At 38.4% G+C, this 23,908-nt stretch overlaps 5 protein-coding genes across 5 annotated transcripts in view; 2 read left to right on the forward strand and 3 right to left on the reverse strand.

Moving 5' to 3' along the window:
* Window positions 1-300: 300 nt before the first annotated feature.
* Window positions 301-2,173, reverse strand: LOC104808716 (transcription factor FAMA). Its single transcript, XM_010534491.1, has 3 exons — window positions 1,560-2,173; window positions 1,110-1,475; window positions 301-460 (listed from the first exon to the last, which is right to left on the reverse strand). Exons 1-3 carry the CDS (start codon window positions 2,160-2,162, stop codon window positions 371-373), a joined length of 1,059 nt encoding a protein of 352 aa, XP_010532793.1. The 5' UTR covers window positions 2,163-2,173; the 3' UTR covers window positions 301-370.
* Window positions 2,174-4,011: 1,838 nt separating this feature from the next.
* Window positions 4,012-7,893, forward strand: LOC104808717. Its single transcript, XM_010534492.2, has 11 exons — window positions 4,012-4,158; window positions 4,277-4,360; window positions 5,166-5,261; window positions 5,362-5,437; window positions 5,567-5,665; window positions 5,799-5,872; window positions 5,978-6,085; window positions 6,179-6,316; window positions 6,861-6,963; window positions 7,144-7,355; window positions 7,511-7,893. The coding sequence occupies exons 1-11, from the start codon at window positions 4,105-4,107 to the stop codon at window positions 7,577-7,579; spliced, it is 1,113 nt and encodes a 370-aa protein (XP_010532794.1). The 5' UTR covers window positions 4,012-4,104; the 3' UTR covers window positions 7,580-7,893.
* Window positions 7,894-8,382: 489 nt separating this feature from the next.
* On the forward strand, window positions 8,383-10,548 carry LOC104808718 (golgin subfamily A member 6-like protein 1). Its single transcript, XM_010534493.1, has 6 exons — window positions 8,383-9,002; window positions 9,297-9,392; window positions 9,491-9,598; window positions 9,802-10,054; window positions 10,195-10,232; window positions 10,355-10,548. The coding sequence occupies exons 1-6, from the start codon at window positions 8,442-8,444 to the stop codon at window positions 10,448-10,450; spliced, it is 1,152 nt and encodes a 383-aa protein (XP_010532795.1). The 5' UTR covers window positions 8,383-8,441; the 3' UTR covers window positions 10,451-10,548.
* A 97-nt stretch (window positions 10,549-10,645) lies between these two features.
* Window positions 10,646-15,839, reverse strand: LOC104808719 (glutathione reductase, cytosolic). Its single transcript, XM_010534494.1, has 17 exons — window positions 15,582-15,839; window positions 15,193-15,352; window positions 14,895-14,959; window positions 14,384-14,453; window positions 14,090-14,161; window positions 13,741-13,944; window positions 13,182-13,255; window positions 12,986-13,069; window positions 12,771-12,858; window positions 12,593-12,674; window positions 12,248-12,321; window positions 12,033-12,140; window positions 11,880-11,944; window positions 11,401-11,514; window positions 11,191-11,290; window positions 10,996-11,049; window positions 10,646-10,893 (listed from the first exon to the last, which is right to left on the reverse strand). The coding sequence occupies exons 2-17, from the start codon at window positions 15,322-15,324 to the stop codon at window positions 10,798-10,800; spliced, it is 1,482 nt and encodes a 493-aa protein (XP_010532796.1). The 5' UTR covers window positions 15,325-15,352; window positions 15,582-15,839; the 3' UTR covers window positions 10,646-10,797.
* Window positions 15,840-16,154: 315 nt separating this feature from the next.
* Window positions 16,155-23,908, reverse strand: part of LOC104808721 (non-lysosomal glucosylceramidase) — an 8,458-nt gene continuing 704 nt past the window's right edge. Inside the window, exons 2-19 of the mRNA XM_010534495.1 lie at window positions 23,891-23,906; window positions 23,670-23,780; window positions 23,494-23,550; window positions 23,224-23,300; window positions 23,034-23,133; window positions 22,308-22,381; window positions 22,119-22,219; window positions 21,933-22,036; window positions 21,414-21,467; window positions 21,273-21,328; window positions 21,144-21,182; window positions 20,021-20,162; window positions 19,678-19,862; window positions 19,077-19,144; window positions 18,915-18,987; window positions 18,694-18,755; window positions 17,339-18,542; window positions 16,155-16,773 (exon numbers count right to left, since the gene is read on the reverse strand). Coding sequence (XP_010532797.1) covers window positions 16,521-16,773; window positions 17,339-18,542; window positions 18,694-18,755; window positions 18,915-18,987; window positions 19,077-19,144; window positions 19,678-19,862; window positions 20,021-20,162; window positions 21,144-21,182; window positions 21,273-21,328; window positions 21,414-21,467; window positions 21,933-22,036; window positions 22,119-22,219; window positions 22,308-22,381; window positions 23,034-23,133; window positions 23,224-23,300; window positions 23,494-23,550; window positions 23,670-23,780; window positions 23,891-23,906 — 2,776 coding nt within the window. The 3' untranslated portion in view covers window positions 16,155-16,520. The remainder of the gene's footprint in view (window positions 16,774-17,338; window positions 18,543-18,693; window positions 18,756-18,914; window positions 18,988-19,076; window positions 19,145-19,677; window positions 19,863-20,020; window positions 20,163-21,143; window positions 21,183-21,272; window positions 21,329-21,413; window positions 21,468-21,932; window positions 22,037-22,118; window positions 22,220-22,307; window positions 22,382-23,033; window positions 23,134-23,223; window positions 23,301-23,493; window positions 23,551-23,669; window positions 23,781-23,890; window positions 23,907-23,908) is intronic.

Consider the following 23,908-nt stretch of genomic DNA (forward strand, 5'->3'; position numbering starts at 1 on the left):
TATATATATATATATATATATATATATTCTAAATTTTGTTCAACAAATCACGTGAATAAAAGGTATATATACTTATACATCCATATATAGATACATATCTAAATTGATTCATAATAAATGTCACATTTCTTTAGTACAAATTTTATTCACTCTCCAAATGTGTGAGTGTGTGTGTGTATATATAACAATTTCAATAATATGATAAGAATTGAAGAAAGAAAAAAATCTTTAAAAAAAGAACTCATATCTAGTATATATATATATATATATTACAAACAATCCATAAACATGTAACGATGAGTGGTATATAAACTGTTTTATTTATTTATTTATTTAATTATTGGGTAAAATAAGTATATAAACTGTTTTATTACATGGCCGTATTTGCATGAATGAAACTGAATATTTGCTGGATGGAGTTTGCTATGTCTTCTGCGGTAAACCTCTTCTCGCTTGTCATCTGAACATTTTTTTAACCCACCATATATATATTAATTATATATATGTATATTACTCACTGTATATATTATAAAATGATCCAAAAAGGAATAAAAAATAGACGGCGTATAAATACATTATATTCATCTATCTAATATTTAAAAACGCTCACAAAAACACTATATATATGTGTGTGTGTGTGTGTGTATCTGTCTTGTGGAGGCAACCGAGATTTAATTTATCTGTTTTTTTTCATAATATATCGCAATATAGAAACAGTATGTTTGTATAAGACACACAAGCAATTATAAACATGTATATATATATATATACACACAGATCTCTAACTATACGGAAACTCACAAATTAATACATTATATACACATATGTAATATTAAAAAATGCTCACAAAAATATAATATATATATATATGCTTGTGTGTGTGTATCTTTTTCATAATATATTGTAGTATAGAAAGTAGAAACAGTATGTTCGCGCACGCACACACAAGCTCACAAGTATAAACATATATATACACATATCTCTACGTATATATGCAAATTCACGAATACATACATGAATGTTGTTACTTCATATATACCCTAATTATGTGCGTGTGTGCATATATATATATATATATATTGATAAAATAAAATAAAATAAAAACTTGCCTTGACGCTGAAGGAATAGAGAACGGTCTGTTCAATGGTGGTGATATTAGCGTGAAGAACGCAGAGACGGAGATCCTCCAAAGCAGAGATGGTCTTTACCAGTTGGCCAGGCCTGCTTCTGGACAGTATCTTTATCATCGCGTCAAACCCTAGAATCTTCACCTCCACGTCAGCAAAACACGACTTCTTCTCCGCCGTCTCCTCTTCAGATTCGTTCGCCGGAAAATTCAGAGGGGAGGGAGAAGGAGAAGAAGAAGAAGCCGTTTCCGATAGTCTCCTCCGTTTCTGCGACTCGAGGCATTGAAGGAGTTGCTCTAGCTCTCTCACGAACTCTATGGCTCCTCCTATTATCGACGCTTGATCTCCCTGTATATATATACACGCACGTATAAACATATACTTACACATATATGGTTTGATATGTATATATCGATGTGATTGTGGGCGTACCCTTTGGACGTAGGATCCGGGCATGAGAGATCTGAGGACACGAAGATGTTCGTTCATCTGCTTCCTTCGGTTTCTCTCGACTGCGATGTGAGTCATTCTCTGGCTTTCCACTTCTTCGCTGGTCTTGATCGTCCTTCTCCTCTTCCTCTTGCCCTTCGCCTCGTTTTCCGACATGTTCTTGTTTTCTGAGTTGTTGTTTCTGTCTAGAACCCTAGCTTCTTGACCCTCCTTTCCTTCTCGAAACACCATGGGAGGTTGGATTTGGTGATGATCCTGGATGTTGTCGTTCAGGACTGGGAATTTGAGGAAATAAACCGGGTCGATCCCGGTTTCTTGATCCTGATCTCGGATCTTGGTGTGGTTTAATGTCGGTTTCGGACCGAAATCCGAAAACTGCATCACTGCATCTGGGAAGCTTAGTTTATCGAAAGAAGGAGAAGCTTCATCAAATCCAGGAGACATCTCATGTTCTGGTTGTTGCTGAAGTGAATTACTGAGCATATAATCTATCATGCCGACATTGTCGTCGTCGTGGCCGCCATCGGAGGATTCACCTAAATGGTTCAGAGCCTGAAAGAAATCGGGTTTCAAGTAAGACAACATTTATAAAATGACAAGAGTAAGAAGCTGAAACATATCGTAACGAAGAATCATCCATATATATATATATACACACACACATACACACGCAGACACACGTATATATATATATATATATATGTATGTACAAGCGTACGTACCGGGTAGTCTTTGTCAATCGCTATATATATATATATATAAATGTGTGCATGTACTGGTAAGACAAAGTTGACTTTTTAACTGTTAGAACCCTTGAGAAAGGGTTAATAGTTTCTTCAAGAAAGGACAAAACCCTAGCGAGTCCCTCCATGTATCTTCTTTCATCTGACAACAAATCCAAAAGCTTCATATACAAATATCAGTTATATTTAAGGGACACGAACGAATTACGTACGGCTTTAATTGATTTGCATATACAGGAAAACAAAGACAACACACATATGTATGGATACATAATTGGTACGTAATCAAGATCGCTGACCTGGTTGATGAGGGGGAGAGAGAGGGAGGGAGGGTAAAAGAAGACAAGAAGAGAAATTAAAAAGTGGGGTTTGCCGTCAGACACAAAAATTGGTAGACATCAAGAGAAGCTTGCCTTGCCCATGTGTCTTATATACAATATATTTGGATTGCATATATATATATATATATATATATATACGGGACAATAGCAAAAAAAATGAATTTGGTGTATTTGACAAATAAATACACAAACATTCATTTTGGTAATAAAATACACCAACTTTTGTATCTTTAACGCAAATTTCCACGAATAGTAACGGCGTCAAAAAAATAACGGAACCATCAAAACGTCATATACAATTGCATATAAATAGTTTTATATAAATATCATATCATTTGTTTAATAAAATCATATCATTAATTATGTTTAGTGAATTTATTTTTAACCTTGTTTAGTGACTTTGTTTTTTGTTGTTCAAAACATAATATATGTTATTATTGAATTTATTATAAACCTTGTTTAATGATTTTCAAAACATAATATTTTGCATTTCAAGGGTTTCACTTTTCATGTATATTATGTTTTGAACATAAAAAACAAAATCATTAAACAATGTTAATAATAAATTTATTAAATATAATTAATGATGTTTACGCTAAAAATATAAAAGTTGGTGTATTTTATTACCAAAACAAAAATTTGTCTATTCATTAGCCAAATACACAAAGTTTATATTTTTTTTTGCTATTGCCCGTGTGTATATATATATATATGAAGAGAGACGCACATGTGCCTGTATATATGTGATTAGATGTAATAGCTTTTATATAGGGGATTTGTTAAAATTTACATTACATAAGTTCAAGATTACACTAAAGGCAAGTGATTAAGCGTTATATAAACCCAAAAATCCCAATCCATATTTTGTAAATATAATTATATTTAATTTAAATCAATATTTTATAATCCTATAAAAACCGACTATCATTTATTTACAAATTAGAGCTTCTAATTCACTTACTTACTATTGGTTTGTTACACTTACATGGGTTGCGTTCGAATAAGATTTGTTCATAACTTATAAGGATTATTTACATTATTGTAAATTCTAGTTTAGATATGTTTTTTTAAATGTTTTTTCCCATCATATATATATATCCACACACTTAATATATAATAATATAACTAGAGATACGTGTACTCATTGGAGGCCATAAATTTGTGAAATTGAGTACCGCATTTTAAGGAATAAAACTATAGAGTCGAATTGTCAGATTATGATAGTTAGGTGTCTGCTTTTGTAATTTGTATAACTAGCTGGAACCAAAAAAAAAAAAAGACAACGTGGCACGAAACGGCGTCGTCTTCTTCTCCCCGGCGTCGTCTACTTCATCGACCCAGAAATCTGGCTTCGTGTCCTCCATCGCTCCTATCGCGAGACACCACATCACAGATCTCTCTCTCTCTCTCTCTCTCTCTCTCTCTCTCTCTCTCGTTCAGAAGATGCGAGCTTTCTACATAATCGTCGTCTCTCTGCTTCTTTCCCCGATTTCCAGGGTTTGTTTGTTGATCTGAGTCTTGCTCTCGGAGAATTTCCCCCCGGAATTGCGTGCTTGAATTTGTAACTTGTGGATCTGATGAAAATTTTTGCTTGATTTGGTCGGTTTTGTGACAGGGGGAAGCCAGTGGTTCTGTTTTCTTCATCGATGGCCAGAACAATCAACATCTTCGTCAACAATCATCCAGTGATGTCCACGAGGTATAAATACGGGTTTTTTTGTCGAATTCTTTCAATCTCTGGTGTATAATTCCCCACTTGGCTCTTTCGACACGGGTCTTCTCTCTCTCGCTCTCTCGGGAATTGGTTCTCCTGTTTCAGTGTCGATTAGTTCAATCCAGCAGTTTGGGTTGGGACACGATGTCATGCGGAGAATTAACGAAAAGATCGAATTTTGGAGTCCGAGTAAACAATTGTGATCCCATCAAGCTAGCGATGTTTGAGAGCTTGAAACCGTGTTTCGTCTTGGATATACTATTGAAAAGCTACACAAGGAAATCCACCTTGGAATGCATATTTGTGTTTTCCTCAACATAAATCTATTGGTATTGCGTGCTTTTTGAGTTTGTCTCTCTCTCGCTGGGATATGGTCTTAGAACATGGTGTAATGTGAGTTCATGTTGCTAATCAACATTGATTGATGTTCATAACTTTATGATAGTTGCATTGCTTCCCAGGTTCTGAATTGATCGTCTTTTCACTTTTTAACGTTTCTTAGATGCAGCATTTCAGTTTATCATGTGTATGTCAGAAGTAATTTTAACATCAAACAGCTTAGTGTACTATTGAGTGGAATTAGAGGATGGTTTCTTTCCAAAATTTCAACAGTTTTCATGCATTGATTGTTATCTACCAGTTGAGAAATTGTTATTGGTGTTTCGGTTTAATGCCATGTTTGGTGGTTTGTAACCCTTTTCTAGCACTTTGTTTCTATGTAATGTGTCTGGACAATACTCGAATCACTGTGGTTTGCTTTACGATCTGCTCTTGCTTTGAATTTCAACAGGCACTTGTGATGTCCCCTGGTGAAATTTCGGCGGCTGTGTCAGTCTTGCTTGGTTTTTCACCTGCAGCAACTTTGAAAGCCGATGGCTCGTCCAAGGTTCTTTCAAGCGTTTTTCACAGAACTTTACGTTATATTCCCCTTTTCTCGTTGTGTGAAAGTTGTCGACTTTATCATCTGGTCATGCGTTCTGTTACAGTTGAACAGGATTCTTAGACCTAATCCATTTGAGAGGCCTCGCACTGTTTTTATGCTAGAAGTCATTGGAACTGATGGTTAGTGCTGCACGGTGTATATTAATTTGTCTATTTTCTTCTATATTGCAACTAAAGTTTTATTTTCTGGTACTTCCTTTTGTCCTTTGGACCAATAAACATTTTAGGGATTTATTCTTTTTCATGCAGATGCGCTTGTCGAGGCGTATTCTAGTCAATCTTTGTTGGGCAATGCCTTGAGGAGCAATGTTGTTTCTGATTCTTACAAAGCTGACATCGAATTCCCAGGTGTCCAGATCTCTCGAATAGTAGAATTGTCATCTAAAATGATTCATTCTCATTCCTTTTTCTCTCTCATATGGGACTCGAGTCATTAGGTTTTTTGTTCATTAAAATACTTTTCATTTCGAGAATTCTGCAGATGAAAGAGAAGCGGCTGTGGTGTCTTTGGATGAGCCCTCTTCTGGCATGACTGACAAAGACATCAGTGATCTTGTTAGTTAAACAATTCTTATAATTTTAAGTTAGGAAACTAAGTTTTCATCTAGCTTGCTAGTGAGTGAAGTCTAATTACATGGCCTGATTCTGCAATCTGTGTAGGCATCTTTGATAGGTGGATCATATTTTGCTGACAACAAGGAACCATTGACTGGGGTGCTGAGTTTCTCGCTGAGTAATGGTGACACTGTTCAGTTCCATTTGGCAAAGGTGATATCTTGGATTCTCCTTTCAACTGTATAACTTCATTAAGTTGTGATTACTTGTTTTATTGTAGCTTATGACGTTTTCCTCCTTGGACAGGAAGGGGAAAGAAGATTTGTAATGAATCTTTTAGTTTTATCCCAGAATGTTAGACAGGCAGTTAGCCTCCACGAGGATTTGGTTGCTGGTATTGAGAGACCTGCTGAATTTATGGTTGGCCGCTTAAGTGGCATCAGCGTAAGAATGTCTATTTTTCATTTGTTCTGTTTGTTTTCCTTATGTTTTGCCTGTCTTAGTCCCTGATTTATGAATTGGGGGGCATAGTTCAATGCCTGAAGAAATGGAAATGTCTTCTTCTTTATCAGTTTTTGAAGCACTTAGCTAGGCTAGAAACAGACAAGATTCAAAGGTATATAATGATAGCTTGCTGGGTCACTGGAAACTTTTGAGGTTGAATCAATTCTGATACTTCTGTTAAGTGTATATTTTTCCTCTTTAGTCTCTATAAGGGTTTCCAAAGTGGCGTCTACGACTCGGAGAATCCACCTCTTGTGCCAAAGTTTTAAACAGTTTATGTGATAAAGCATTTGTAGGCTTTATTGCCGTTGACATTGGTATTTGCTTCGAGAAAATCTTTCTCGTCCCGTTATTTTCAGTGTTTTACTTTTTTCTGATTTCAAGATGGATTTTTTTAATATTGTTGCTTTATATTTACCTTCTTTTATGTTGTCAAATCTTGTCGGTGTTTGATACCATGTTTTCTTTCTTCTGAAAACCATAGGATTTGAGAGAGGAGTCCGGAGAAGGTAAGGCTAAACAAGGGATGGAAGTCTTACTTGCTGCACTGTCAAAGCTATTCAACTTGTTGCAAACATCCCATCAAGGTGAAGTGTCTTTACCTTTCTCCGTAAATTCTGATCCTCTTAAGGTTTATCTTGGAATGCAGCGGCAAATGGTGGATCTCAGATTAACAACTCTGTTATGGAAATATCGGTACTAAGACTAAAGAATACTCTCTAGCAAGTTTTCTCTTACTTGAATCCTTGCAAAATTGTATCTGCCAGGCCAAATAGTTGGATTGATCGTGTTTGATGAGAGAGCAAATCAAGAATCAGAGAAGATGCTAAACGTTGTGTATAGTTCTCGTCCATCCCCACGGTGGTTGGCTGAGGAAGGAGGAGCTTTGAATTCAACACTTGTTGCCAAAGTTCTTCTCGTTAGACTTACACTTGCTTGGCTAACGGGAATTATCCTTCTCATCGCCACTCTCATCGGGGTAATAAGATCATATCTCCACTCGTTCTTATTCACAATTCCTTCGTATTTTTACACTAATGAGATTGTAAAATGGAGATAATGTTTATGAACATATAATCTTTTTGACATTCTTCTTCTTCTTCTTCTTCTTCTTCTTCTTGGCGGTTGTTGCAGATCTATTTCATGGTGAACATGCCTCTGACAAGAGACACTCTTCTGTATTCCAACGTAAAACTCGAATAGAAAAAAGAACTGCAGCTTCACGAAGATCAAATCCTCGATGAATCTCGATTTCTTTTACCTCGGGGGCGAGTTTTCTCGTGCAGTACACAGTCTTGTTTATGGTACTGTTCTTACATTTCGTGTAAGGCTTGTTTCTGAGGTCGTGTCCGCTGGATAGAAACCAGTCTCATTTGGGTGTTTTTATTTGGAGAAGGGTAAGTTTTGGTGGCCTGAACCGTGAATGTGGTGACCTCTTTATATGTGTTGTTTTTTTATATACAACTCTGCTTCCTGAGTAATAAAAGAACAACCTTGGATGTCTTTTTTTGGGTGCATGTAATAAAATCTCGTGTTGTTCTTTGAATTTTTTTTTTTTTGGGGGGAGTTGAACAGGATTCTTAGACCTAATCCATTTGAGAGGCCTCGCACTGTTTTTATGCTAGAAGTCATTGGAACTGATGGTTAGTGCTGCACGGTGTATATTAATTTGTCTATTTTCTTCTATATTGCAACTAAAGTTTTATTTTCTGGTACTTCCTTTTGTCCTTTGGACCAATAAACATTTTAGGGATTTATTCTTTTTCATGCAGATGCGCTTGTCGAGGCGTATTCTAGTCAATCTTTGTTGGGCAATGCCTTGAGGAGCAATGTTGTTTCTGATTCTTACAAAATTTATTAGCGTGGGTGATGGAATTTGGAGGTCCTAATTGCAATTTTCGGAAAATTAAGTGCGTTTTCGTAAATTATCAGAAGTAACAGGCCTATGTAAAAATATCTGGAATATTTTACTGCCTAAAGATAAAACGGCAAATATCTTCCCGCCATTAGTATGTAAAACATGTGGTAGTCCAAAGCCTTCACTCTCTGTCTCTCTCTCTCTCACATGGCGTCGTCTCTGCCAATTTCTTTCCAGCTTCCCGTTCGGCGGCAAGGAATCCGTATACTACCCCGCAAACACTCGTCTCCCTCTTTCTCTGTCTCTACCTCTATCGTTTGCCTCTCCGCTCAAAATCTCTCTGGAGATGATCGGGAGGAGGTCCGGTGGCTCCGGGAGGAGCAACGGTGGCTTCGGGAAGAGCAACGGTGGATGCGGGAGGAGCAGCGATGGCTCCGGGAGCGTGAATCTCTCCTCCGCGAGATTTCGGATCTCAAACTCCGGATCCAAACCCTAGAGTCTCGGAGCTCGCCGCAGGGGGCTTCGGTTTCGGAGGCGATCTCGAGCATCGGGGCTCTGCTTCAGGTTCTGAGTGAGAAGAATCGGATTGCGGAGAGTGGGTCGAGCGCGAAGCCGATGGTTTTGGAGGAGAAGACGAGAGAGCGTGAGGAGGTGGAGGAGGTAGAGAAGCGGGTGATTGCAGCTGAGGAGATCAGGGTTTCGGAGGGAGTGAAGGAGATAAGGACTTTGAGGGCGGGAAGTGAAGGGGAAGAGGTTCGAGAGATGCAGGTCTGCTAGCAAAAACCATTGTCTATATGTTTTAGAACAAAGGCGAGTAAACTGTCAATCTGGTTGGCATTAGTCCTGGTTCTGTCGTTGCTTGAACTTCGTGTAAGATCTAGCAAATTATAGAACCACATATAGCGAGTTCAAGGATTAAGCTTTGATTGTTCGAGACGGTTAGCTTGTTTTTGTTGAGCTAAAAAGACTCGAACTTGCAGAATTTTGGAGATCGGTTTCAATCAAGGCTGGTTTCGAGATTGTTCATTCGTTCTGATGACCCTTGCTAATTGTGTTTGACAGGAAGCTTTACTCAAATTAGGGTTCTATTCGGGTGAGGAGGACATGGAATATTCCAGTTTCTCAAGTGGAACAGAGAGAGCTGTCAAGACTTGGCAGGTGGGTTGTTGAAATTACCTCTTCTTGCTTTCCATGTGTAGATTCTTAGTTTGCTTGCTAAGAAATGCTGAAATGATATATGGTTTTTGCTTGAAAAGGCATCACTCGGAGTCCGTGAAGATGGGATAATGACCGTAGAGTTGCTTCAGAAGTTGTTTATGGATGAATTGATCGATAAAGCAGAGGAAACTACGACGCAGCCAGAGGTAAAACTGAAATTTTCCCTGCATATTTTAGCCATAGATCCTACTATCGTTACAATTGATAAAAACTAGTGGTTCAATGCTTGCCGTTCGCACTTCTCGAAGAATCACAGAGCCTGTAATCATAATACACTTGCCAAAACGGACGCGATAAAGCATGCTCTTGAACGAATTCTTTCTGCTAAGTGACTCATTCTCCTCCTTAGATAAAGGGAGCTGGTAATGGAACAGCAGTAACGTCAGTGACACAAGTCTCGGAGATGAAGCAGACGGTTACAAAAGACGAAGGTGTGGAAGAAGTGGAGGTGTCTCAGCATCGGGTTTTCCTTCTTGGAGAAAACCGGTGGGAAGAGCCCTCCAGACTCATCGGAAAGAGCAAACGGGACAATGAGAGGAAACCCGCCGATTCCAAACCGAAATGCCTTACTTGCAGAGGGGAGGGTCGGTTAATGTGTACAGGTAAATAATAACAAGACTAATGGGTTTAAGCATGTAATATCAGAAGGTTTGATTAAGATGAATCAAATCTGTATGGTTAAACTTTCAAATTTGTAAATACTTTTCATAGATCATGAAAGGATTCTCATCTTTTGATGCAGAGTGTGATGGAACTGGTGAGCCTAATGTGGAGCCTCAGGTGAGAGATTAGAAAAAGAAAACGTTACCTTGTACATGAAGGCATCAATGTCGTAATGTATGCAGAGATGAAATATATATTCAAACTTTTTTCTTGTGTTTTTTTTTTTAATTGGGTGGCAGTTTCTGGAGTGGGTCGACGAGGGAGCGAAATGTCCGTACTGCGAAGGTCGTGGATATACAATTTGCGACGTATGTGGAGGTCGAGCATCTGTATAGTATACGGTACGTATACACGTTACTGTATTAAGAGCTAAGTACAATTCCAAAAAATTACAGTCTCAGTTCTTGGAGAACGAAACTTAGCTTTCACTTTATAGTATTTCTCTCGTGTGATGCATTTAGACAAGAAATGTTCAGAGGGCAAATGATCCAAATAATTACACAAAATAAATATGTAAAAAAACCCCAAAAAACGCAAAGTAATGATCTTTTTTAAAATAAATTTATTGGGTATTGGTTTGTAAAACCAAAGACAAACTCAGTTTATGTAAACCATGGAAAAATGGAAAAGAGTGTTTTCAGATTTTGCTGATGGCAATTTTGGTGGAAGAGGAGGAGGAGGTTCATAGATTGGTCTGAGGTTTGGGGTTGAAGGGATGGCGTCTAGTCGCCGACCTCATCGTCACAAACTCTTCCGCCGCCGATGGGTGTATCCCGACCTGTCCAAACCCGACCCGCGTTATCTCAGTGATCAAATATCGAAATATCGAGGATCATATGAAACTCGGGGTTGAAAAAAGTTTATAAAAAAGAAGACTTACAGTGGAGTCGAATTGTGCTTTGGTTGCTCCGCACTTGAGCGCAATCGCAATACCCTGCATCCATTCATGGACGACCATACTAAGATACTGATTCATCCAATTTTTTAAACATCAACTTTCAAAAGTTGTGTTTTGAAAATATAAAAGTTTAGGCTATTCTCCAAAAAAAAAATGGTAAAACTATGGAAAACATGCCTGGATGATTTCAGGTGCATCAGGGCCACACATGGATGCTCCAAGAACCTTGTCCGTCTTCTCGTCGACTATTATCTTCATCAACGTCTTCTCCTGCCGCCTTTATCACCACCAGCAGAAGACGAGTTTCGTTATCGATCCGAAAAAAAAGGCAGTAAAAGCATAACGAGCTCAAGAATGGGGGGGGGGGGGGTCGGGAGAATTGGGTACCCAGAAATGGTGTTCTTCATGGGATTGAAGCTCGAGGTGAAAACCAGAACGTCGCCAGTTGCTTGCTCTACCGCCTCTTCTTCGCTCAGTCCGACCACAGACATCGGCGGAATGCTACCGACAAAAACCAGACCAAAGTTGGAAAGCACATACCAGAACTTGAAATAGAGACAGACAGTGTCTAAAACCAGTTCCCCTGTTCCAGAGGTTCTGTCTTCACAACAAAGCTCAAAAAACAACTGATGAAAGCCTACCCCACATTTATCCAAATCATTCCAAAAACAGATCAGCAGCCAAACTCGGGTTTATAATAAAACTCTCGCCTTTGAACTCACTCATAGTTACCGGACTGCCAGCATGTATGCATATATATATATATATATATAGCATCGATTAAAAACTACCAATACTGAGCGGATGGATTGGTTACTACGTTCCTAGGAAAGCGAGATTTCATCTAATAGGAAAGAAACGCTTACCAAAAGACGGCACAGGCTACATTGCTGTGGTCTGGTTTAGTAGGCTTGCCACCAAAAACAGTGTTCTGCACGGATCGAAAGCAATCTAACTTACCGAACAGAATAAATATTCAAACGGAGCGAAACAGGAAAAAAAATCAAAAGGCGGCGTACCGCAAAGCAAGTAGCCTCCATTAACGCGACCGGTGTGAGGTTAATTCGGTTTGTGGCATCTCCCACGGCCCATATACTCTGTATATTGGTGCGTGAGTACTCATCAACCTGCAAAAGAGTAGAAATTATTCGTAGAAAAAATGCATATGGAAACCTTTTCTTGAAGTGGAATAACTAAAACCGGCAAAAAAAAGAAGAGGAAAATATGTTACAACCTTAATAGCTCCAATGTGATCAAGTTCCACACCAACAGCTTGCAGATTCAATCTCTTTGTGTTCGGAATTCTCCCTGCAGCAGATTAAAAACAAAAAGATTTAGTCTTTACCTCGAAAAGAAGAAGAAAAATCACGGAACTTGGAGTCTTTGATTAATTACCCATTGTGTTTAATATCAAGCTTTCTAGCATATGCTATGAAGTAACATACAGTAACAAATACGCTGTCATCAACAAAAAGTTCAAGGGAGGAGACGGAAGAGATTTGAGTAAATTTCATGTTTCGGAGAAACCCAACAGGACTTTGACAATTCACTAAAGACCTTCAGAGAAAGAGAAGTTTACCGGTAGCAAAGAGTACAACATCTGCAACCAGTTCTTCCCCATGGTCTGATATGACCTTGATTCCATCCTCTGTTTTTATCAACTAGATTCATATATATCGTGTATCAGTAAATGGTGAAACCAGTAGGAGAAGTCAATATAGTAAGAAGAAAGAGTATTCTTCATCATATTCCAATACCTGAGTCAGACTTGTTCTCGGGTGTAAATTAATCCCCCTTCCTTCGAGATTTCTGGCAACAAGTGCCCTCATCTCGTCATCAAAACCCCTGTCAGATGATTATATTTTCGCGAAAAGGGTAAGAAACACAAAGAACAAACAGATGGGGATTGAACTGAGAAACCAAACATAATAAGATGAACTGTCACATAGCAGCAAAAGAGAGTGTTTGGTACCTTAGTGGAAGCTCCTTCCGGAAGAATAAGTCTACTGTACCACCCATTCCACGCCATATTGATGCGAATTCCACAGCAATGTACCTTTTTAACAAGCAAATAGGAATGTGGGATATTAAGAACAACTGAAACAATTGGCTTACCGAGTAAACCGAGAGGGGAAATGATGCAAATCAATCAAGAAAAAACAATATACCCTCCTCCAAGGACAACAGCCCGTTTCGGGAATTCTTCTAAGCTTAAAGCTTCATCAGAAGTTATAGCCAGTTCCTGCAAAAAGATGCAATCATGGAATTAAGCAGTAGCCTCCAAGACTGTCTTTTACTTTCCAGCAGAAAACCATCACCATAAGGTCAAGTAAAAATTGCTTAGCTTCTGTTACCACTTTTTTCTATTTTTCCTATTAACCATAAGGTCTTATGACATGAAAACAGGAAATAATAGTCATTTCAAGGACCAAAGCGCTCTCTTATCCCCTCTTCCATGCATTCAAATCAAAATTAAAGAGATTAAATTTTAAAACAAACTAAAGAGTTTCTTACATCTAAACTTAATAGTTTAGCCTCACCACTCTACAGCATTTAAATCATTCACTCTGAATGTAAATATCAACAGAAACAACACTAATGCAACTTTTGGTTACTCCATGGCTCATTTTTCACGAAGAAACAGATTCCATATATATATATATACACACACACACAAAAGCACATCATGATCATTGCTAATTAAGGGTATAGAACACACAAACTTACATGTCCAGGAATAGAAGGCTTTTGTGCCCGACTGCCAGTTGCAATCAGTATGTGCTTGGCGGTGTAGCTTATTTTAGTACCATCTATTTGTCTCACCTCCACTTCATTTGGACCGACCAATCTTCCCTCCCCTTCATACAGTTTCACCCCAGCATTTGCCAATAACCGCTTGTAAATATTATTCAACCTTAGTATCTCATCAGTCTGCATATAAAGAAAAAAAAATCTGTTTAACCCAATGGTTCTGCTCATCTTTGTTGCAAACTGTGTTTCAGTTTCCCATCGAGGATTTCATCCGAAATCACGAAAAGGATCAACAGATAAGAAGTTGATAGCAGATGGTATGCACCTTCTTCTGTAAAAGCTTTTTCCAATTGTAGTCGACATTCTCATTTATTTCCCATCCAAAATTCCTGGCATCCTGCAGGCAGAAAGCATCATAAAAGACAGAAACAAAACACAAATTTTCTTCCCACACAAATGCCTAACACAGAATGGGAACAACTAACAAAGCGATGAATCTGTTTTCAACAAATTAATTTATTTAAACGACTATGACGATAAATTTGGTAGTGCAAGTAAAACACACACGAGATGCCCCATAGATCATATGATAATTGATACAAAAAGAACACAGCCTCACCTCGATATCACCACCGTAAGATGCCCCATAGACCAAAATCTTCTTGGGAACACATCCACGGATAACACAGCTGGAAATACCACACAAAAGGAAGAAAATTAGTACAGGATTAAACATTTGTTACAAATTTGAAGGACATGTTCAACCAAAAAAAAATTTGAAGGACATGCAATTTGATATTTGATAACACTGCAACCCTTTTGACCTCTCTGTAGACTCCATAGACAACAACAAGAGACGAAGTGGGGGAAAAATACATTTACCATACTGAGGAGAACATTTTTTATACACAGCTGAATATATACATCAAAATGACTATTTCTATTACGCTTCAAAACCCGAATTTTTGTAGTTTCAACTTCCACAGAAACATAGGACTTACAGATCTAGAGGGTTAATCACACCACTATTGTCATACATAATCTAGTTTCGAGAACTAAGACAGGAAAATTCAGTAACAAAGATTAAAAAAAACAAATAAAGAAAGCATATAGGAGAGGAAGAAACTTACGTTCCACCAACTCCTCCAATATCTTCGGAGCTGATAGGGTGAAATGGAAGCTCACAAACAGCGACCTGTAAAATTACATTAGAAAATGATGGTTTTGGTGAATAATTAACCACAAGATATATGCAAAACTAAAGAAATGATCAAAGAAAGGCGCATCAAATCAACCTAAACCAGACAAGAGAGATCTACAGGGAAAAAGCAATTTGATTGGTGAGACAAGGGTTCATCAGATCAGGAACAAAGACTGAAGCAAATATATAAAGGCTCCCCCCCAAACAAGGAGGAAAAAAGTTTTCACCTTTGCTCCATGGTTAGCCGAAAATCTAGCCGCACGAACACCGCCACTTCCGGCACCGATGACGAACAAATCAAAATCGTAGTGGGTGGTCTCGTCACCGATTTCTCCATCAACAAGCATCTTCCTCGACATGGTTTCTGAACCAAACTGAAGACTAACCCTAAAACGAAGACACAACAACGTCACAGACACAGAGACAAAACCACAAAAAGAACTTTTACACAGAACACGAAATCGCCATGTCTCCGAGTCTTAAAACCCAAATAAACACATGGAGCAAACGATGAGAATCAAAGACATCGAAGAAACTAGCATTCATCGATCGTGAAAAACGTCGATGGGTTGCTTCGTTTTCTTCCAAAAAGATCCAAGTTTTGATGAGATAATACCTGAAAGCTGATGGGTGTAGCAGAGCAAGAGACAGTGACCCAACGAAGATGAAGAGATCCGAAGCGAAGAAAAATATATGGAGACGATGAACAAATGGTCTGATGGGACTGATTCCTTCTTTCAGAGTTCAGACCAAGATCTGCCAACCTGCCCCAATGAATGGCCCAAGAACGAAAAAAAAGAAACACGAGAACTGATGCGGCTTTCCAAAAGGCCAAAACTTTACAATCTACAGGTGAAAAAAATGCTGCTTTTATCTTTTGTTCGTGTAGGTAATTACGAATTCTAGAACTGATGTCTGCGTTTATGTTTGTTTCTTATTCTGTAATTTTTTTTTCCTTTGTTTAGATTTTTCTTTCTTTGGTCAATATACATACACACAAAAGCAATTTATAGGGAGTCTAAATATAGATTATAATGTTGTTTTCCAATCGTGTGTGTGTATATATATATATATATAAATGTATAATAATGGGAGTTTTAGAATATAAATTCTAAGAACGCCAATATTGAACCGTGGCTTTTGAATTCAGACAGCGTAGAAGAATGGGAGTTTTGTCCGGAGGAACATATGATCGTACGGATAAACATAGAAGACTTCAAAGCTTCCACTTGGTTCATGGAATCTTAATCAAAGTCACATTACAATTAATAAAAAGAAAACGAGAGTTTGTAAATTGAAACTGAAAACGGGAACTTCTTTAGATTACAAATTAAGATCTTCCCGGAAAATGAAACTGAAACTCTGACAACACCCGAAGTACTCCACCATTCTTGGAGCACTACTCTTTAATCCACACAGATCTTCCCCCACCTCTGTGTATATATATATAGCTTGATATGTAACCATCATCATTTCTACCATCCCTTTTCCAGTTTCCTCAAATTCCGACTCATCAACGAGATGAATAACAATAAAGAAAAATAACTCGTACTCATCAGCAGGTGCAGCGTAAGGCAGAGTTGCTGAAACACTTGGCCTTGTTAGTGATGACTTTGACGTTGTGAGAGAATTGACGGCTTCTCGGAGATAAGTGAACTCGATCCATCATGTTGATCTTAGGCGCCTCGAGGATGGCCTTCGGCAACGACAACGCCCACTGCATTCCCCATATCGACAATGGCCTCATGTATATCAACGACCTGTAATGCCCGTCTATCGTCCACGCCTCCGGTGACTGAAACCAGTACCTAGAAACAACATACCACCCACCAGTCCCAAATCAGTACACTAACCACAACCTCTTCAAAACTAGCCATAGTTTTTATCTCAAAATCGGATAAAAACTACTGTCTCAGAATCTTTTTTGATTAAAGAAAGCTTCTGATTTCTTATTTTCAAGTAAGAAACACCTTATTCTAACCATTTACAAGTCAAAACTAGCCATAGTTTTTATATCAAAATCGGCTAAAACTACTGTTTTAGAATCTTTTTTGGTTCAAGAAAGCTTATCATTTAAGAAACACCTTATTCTAACCATTTACCTGTAAATTAGCCACTTGGAACTTTTTCAGACACTCTTTTAATATGGAACGAGTCTCAGTGTGCAATTGTTGAGATTCAGCATCATGACCATCATTGATTTCGGTGTTACTACAAATGTTGTACCATCCATGATATGCATGCCATAGTTCTTTCCTTCTAATTATCTCTCTATTCTCTAATCCATTTAAACTGCAGACCCTTCCTTTTATATCTGTGCGTGTGTGTGATGGAACATATTTCAGACATTGAGGTTTGTAAACTGAAACTTACCCGAAACCTTCTTCTGACCAGCCGGCAGTGAAGATCCCCTCGGCGGTGGTGAAACCCTGTTCCTCCATTCCCGAGAGGATCATTGTTGCAGCGGCTGCATAAGTGACACCAGTCCATATCTCACGCGACTGCATGCATGTCTCGTCCACTTTCCCGTCGGGATGCATCCCGTTCACCGCCCCCATCCTGCCTCCTTTTATCTTCATCACGTTAAAATCGAAGATCTTCTGCAATGCGCTTTTGATCTTGAAATCCTCAAAGAGTGGAGGCAATCCTGAAGAAGCAGTGTACCATTGGCCAGCCATCTGATCTGTTTGTATTGATTTGCTGTTGCTACTTGACCCGCTGTCGTAATTGAAGTACGATCCATTCCACAGTTTAGCTTCCAACGCCGCCCTTGCGTTCAAGAACTTGTTCTTACACAACTCCGCAAAGAATTTGTCACCGAGTTGAAGAGCCATTGCTGCTGCAGCTTGAAGAGCAGCAAGCCATAGGCAACCACAGTAAGCACTCACTCCATGAACAGTCCAGGTATCGTATGTTTGATCCGGGAAACCGTCGTTCTCGATGAGATCGTCGTTGTCTCTGTCAAACTGTTCCATATACTCCATAGCAGCACGGACAGCGGGCCAAACTTCTATCCCGAATTGGTAATCCCCTGTTGCTGCAAAATCTCTATAAACTTGAAGCACGAATTTCGGGTTGAGATCTTTCCACTTGCTCGTGTCGTGTATGTTATAAGCATTCATTTCGTTCCACGGGTCGTGCATCCCAAGATCATGAGGAACGGCCCCTCTGACCTTGCGGATCCCCCAGTTTCCCTCTGCCAAGAACTTCACTTTCCTTCCATCCTCAGACAATACAGCTTTAGCGAAATCTCGTTGGATGTTCAGTTCAATCTTCGGGAATAGCATAAGGAGCGCATACGATGCATAGAAATGCACATCATAAGTGCACCACATCACATATTCCACACCTTCCAAGTATAGAAACCGACCAACATCTTCTTCATCATCATCTTCACGCCATATGTCAACAAATAAATCATGCCTTTTGTGAATATCATCGTTGTTTTTCAATCCATTTCTGTTGCCATTATCAAGATTACAAGTCTGCTCGTCTTTCATGTCATGTCCAGGATCTGCATTTCCTAAAGTTGATTGTTGTAGCTGACCATTCCCGTCGGTAGAGAGTGAAGAAGAATCTGCAACAGAAGATGTCAAGAGAGTTATAACATATTCTCGAGGTAATGAACAATGAAGTAACATCCGATTTGAAAAAGTCAATTTAAATATGTGAAAGACTCGATCCTATAATCAAAGTTGTCGTGAAGAAGCGTAGTAGTAGATGTGCACCTATCCAAACTGTTCCACCGGCTGCTAAGAAGTAAAGCTCGTTGAAAAGGGTAAACTTATACCTATAAGGGAAGAATTCAAAGGAACAGTTAAGAGATAGAAGGGATTAAATTTTAATCTATTAAGAAAACAGACAAATATATGCACAGAAAATACCAAAGCTGCATCAAACCAAAATACAGTTCTTTGAGTAAATGTAGATTAGATCAATGATCAATTACCATTCCGGGAGCCTTCCATCTCTGAGAATAGGATTTTGCCATGCCTCAATATCTTCCTCCCACCTCTTGTAGTCTGTTCATGAAAATCAACAGTAGAAAAAAAGTTTCTGTGAATTGTTTGAGTTGAAAACTACTTCCTAGCAGCAGATTATGCATACGTACGTGTCAGTGCATCATGAACCAGGTCCTGAGCTGCTCTCGGAGAAGTCCCATAGAACTTGGTGTATCTCCTGCACGCAGAGGGTATATATTAGAAAAAGACCAAGAACTCAGAAAATCATCTCTGTATTGCATACTGCAATTGTTATACTGATCAGTTATTTATCTACTTTCAGTAAGTATGTATGTATATACACTTCTGATTCAACGGTGAGTTAAAATCATTGAAAACTGATGCAAGGCCAAGGAAAGAAAAATCTCATGCCTTTAAATTTGTTGTACTATGCTGAACTAGAAACCTATTGTTTGTTTCCCATGAACAACATATACAGTAATTACCAAAGATTTGATAACCAGTAACTTGTTCAGAACTTGTTTCAAGTCACAACTTCAGTCTCCGCGCGTTAGAAAACAAAAAAAAACGTAGAAATGGGCATACTTAAGTTTATGAATGAATTATGAAGCAACTGATAGATGAAATTATGAGGTACAAAGAACATTGAAGCAACAGAAGTTAAAAGCAGCCAAGAATGCTCAGCATCAGTTACAAATTCATCTCAACATTGACAAAAAGAAAAATAAATGGAAGATAAATGTATCTTACCTGTGGTATGAGCTTCCCTTTGAAAATTTCACTTTGGGTGATGACCATGAAAGAGCGAAAGTAACAGTACACCTGCCATGAGCCTCTACCCATGCTGAAGCTGAGACAGCTGCACAAATTGTATCTCCAGCTACAGAAGGCATGCTTGGCCCGCGATTGAAGTTCTCTTGATCAAATTGCCCATCCTTCAGTTAGAGTACCTCAATGTCACTCTCATATCATAAGAATCTCTTATATTTCAAGGAATTCAGAACACGAATTAACTAATGCCATGCAGTCAATATCGGGTTGATGATTCATCAAATGAAAGGGCCTTGTGGGAAGTGAAAGGAGGCAAAATCACCTTTGCCATTGTATCCCACATATCTTTTGCTGTAAAAGAACTATCCTCTGACAACCCAAAGCATGGAAGGACAGTTACATTGACATTCTGAGTTTCACAAGCAGCAATTGCAAAAGTAACAGGAGGGTTTCCCTTGGCGGTCCTGCAAAGTCATCACACGTTCATAACACATACTCGATTAACATAGACATCTAAACTATAATACTTTGAGAATACCAAATTCTTGGTCGTGACATCAGTGAAACAATTTAATATTCGAGCCAATCAAATGAAGTCAAACAAAAAAAAAACTTCCAGAATACAACATCTGAAGCATTATGGGTAACTTAGAAACAGGATTCGCTTGGTGAGAGGAAAAAGGAAAGAGATTCACTTGAAGATGTTTCATTCATGCAGAGAGTGTAACAAGATACAATGCATTCCACACTTGACAGATACACAAAGCAGAGACAAACATGTATGGGGACCAAGGCATGCATATAAATCTCATGCTGGAAGCAGAGCACAATGGATTAATCAAAATTTTCAGATTAGGACTTGCTACTAAAAAAAGGAACTCTTCTATAACTCTAGTTTCTAGCATACACTGGATGATACTATCGGGTATCTAAATTATAGAGATGTAAACATGCAGACAAGCATTGTGCTCAGAAAAGATAATGCAACAAGATCATACAAAATAAAGATTCTGAGAGCAGTAGATACAGCATTAAGACTTGGAAGATCCTCACCCACAACAGAAATGAGCATTTTGGTGAACTTATAACACGTAAAAATGCTCCATAAATTCCTGGAAACTCTATTCAAACCACTAGTTTTGTGCACTTATGTTTGACTAGTAGTGTATGCTTAGATCACAACTGTCTCTAATGACGAGTTGTCACCATAGTTGATAACCTTTCCTTAGTTCACTAGATTGTTTTCGAACATTTTAACAGCACTTAGTGGTCCATTCTTTTCTTTTAGTAGATAGTACCTCTGGTACCCCCACATCCTAACTATCTTTTATTTAACCAACAAAAGACAACGACAGAGAGTTGAACACACTCTCCAAACATTAAACAAACAAAGAGAACTATGCAAACCAACCGCAATTTATAGCTATTAGGGTAAAATGACTTGCTTGTGATGTAAGAGAACACCGGAGACCCCATCTTCGCCTCTGAAAGAAAGAAAATAAGCAAATGAAAAATCACATTCCAAGTAGAAGCCATGATGACAGAAAAAATAAATCGCACATATTCCTCCTTACATGAATGGTTCATTCACATGATCCCCTGACAAATGTGAATTCCCACCAATTGAATTCTGCACAACAAATACAAAACTGGTAAACATATCTTTCTTCTGCTTTACTAGGTATTATGTAATAGAACTGAGAATGTCAACTCACCGCCCATGTAAAAAGAAGGCTGACTTTTGCCCTTTCCTTGCCAGTATTCACCAGCTACAACAAAACCAGTAATTAATAAGGATTTTCAACACATCTGCTAAAAGATTTGTTATATTTTAGAAATGGAGCCTTTCGTGCTATAAAGATACAAGGATATTCAGAGAATCCTATTCACTTCAGATAATCAGAGAAACCTATTCATTTCAGATAATCACCAAGCCTCACTGATACAATCAAACCATACACATTTTTACCTCTGAGGTCTGAGCTACAAGCACAAGCTCATGGCACGTGCAATTACATTAGTGCTGTCAGAAACCACCTAATCTAAAGAAAAGGTATCAAAGAGGATCTATACGGGTAGAAGGCGCAAATTTTAGACATTCTGAAGATTAGTTACCAAAATCCACACCATTCATATTCAACAGTCTTTCAGTTCAAAGATGCTTCCACAAAGACAAAAACTATTGGCGGGGGAAGGCATTAACACCATATGCACTAGATGAGCGATTTACTTACTGTATATACAAACACAGCTGCAGGAAGACTGCTATCCCTGTAATTGTTTGGTATAAAGGGTGATATTTGCCGGCATGACACCTTTAATTCTGGGTCAGGCTCACCTAAACACAGGACCAATTTTACAATTTAGACATCTACAAGACACATGCTAGCCTTTATAGACAAAATTAAGAAGCTAGGTACCATCATATATAGTCCAGGCCCGTGGAAATAGAGCGTGATAGGTTGAATGCTGACCACGCAAATTCCATCCCCAAGATGAAATACCCTTATCACAAGATTTTCTGACATGATGTAAAAGTACCATAATATATGAAACCCCAATTTTTCACATCTTAGAAGCAACAGAATATATTCATAATACACACTTACCCTAGACCTTCATGCTGTCCTGGAGCCAAAACTGATGCATACTTTTTGTGCCCACCATCTCGTGATATAAAAATCTAAAAGAATCAGCCAGGGAAATGAGATAAGAAACAGAACTGAAAGAGTAGTTTCATGTTTAAAAGGTTATATCAGTATGCACAGCTTATTTCCAATTGGATAAGGCTTTCCTTTCCGAATATTAACAAAAAAGGAAGTGAATCTTGTTGTCAACTGAATGGGAAAACGACAATTTAAACGTTTTCAAACATATCATCTAGGTAGCTCCCATCGTTATGCCAACTCTACCAATCTAATTCGCCTATCCATGATTCAATAGAATTTAATAATGTTAAGGGAGATACCAGAACAAAACAATCATGCACTTTCATGCTCATGAAAATAAAATTGGAGAAACACCATCATCACATGGGCATGCTTGAACACAATATTCATGAGTGTCAAGAAAAGATTATGAAAGCGGTAACAGATTACCAAATGAGAAAATTGTACCAGCACTTCAAATACAGTAATGAAGAACTGAAGGATGAAAATTCATTCTCAGCAGAGATGTGGAGAGCTGACTAATTTAGTGAGGTAACAAAACAACTGATAGAAAAACTGCAAAGCCTCGCTAAACACATCGAAGAGTAAGATCAACAAAAGTAACAATGCCCACTACTGAGTTCACTCTTCAGAAACAAGTGAACTAAGTCTATAGGAAATACTTACAGAGAACTGATTAGCCATTATTGGTGAAGGATCGCAAGTTCCAGGAACAATTTGCCACTGCTTAAATTCACCTCTGAAGCCTCTAGATATGCTTCCACTTCTGTGATCGTAATACCAGTAGCATTTGACAAATCTCAGCTATCTATTTATAGCAAATAAAATCAAATCTCAGAAGCTATCAGCAATTTACCCCATCCCACCAAGCGGAACACCCTGAGATGCTGACGGTTTGCAGCTCTCTTTAGTGAAAGGATCAATTGGTGCTTTCTGTAGCAATCACAAGCCAAATATGCCAAATATTTATATCCAAGGAAACAGAATTTCATCCATTGATGTTATACCATATTTCAACACCAAAACACAATTCCATAGAACATTTTCACATTTACTCAAAAACAATCCAAGTGCAAAGATATGTTATAATTTTGTATATCAGAAGAACCATAGTTCCAGGAGATACCCTTCCATGAGAGGCCTCTTCTCTAACATAAGACCACAAGCGTATCCCCAAGCGCACCTGTAACTCGAACACCGAACCAAAAGCAAATAAATCACATCTGAAGGCCAAGTCCGGAAGCACATACAAGCATCCATCCTTGAATTGAACCATATAGTAAGGAAAAAATCTCGCTTTACCATCTTAATGGCTTCTCTAAACGTAATACTGAATTCTTTCAGGATATTGGCATGGCTGTTCAATCTCCTCCTCCATGCGTGGGCCGGGGGAGCAGCACTATCAAAATCGAGCTGCATACGAACAAAAAGATACAATTTTTCAATCACTCAAGTTCTCAAATCGAGGGAAAACAACATTTTCTCGGTATCCAAACACTAACAGGCACTTAAAATTCACTCACCAGCTGCAAAGTATTCCT

Source organism: Tarenaya hassleriana, unplaced genomic scaffold (genome assembly GCF_000463585.1).
Source record: "Tarenaya hassleriana unplaced genomic scaffold, ASM46358v1 Cleome15, whole genome shotgun sequence".
NCBI classification, from domain to species: Eukaryota; Viridiplantae; Streptophyta; class Magnoliopsida; order Brassicales; family Cleomaceae; genus Tarenaya; species Tarenaya hassleriana.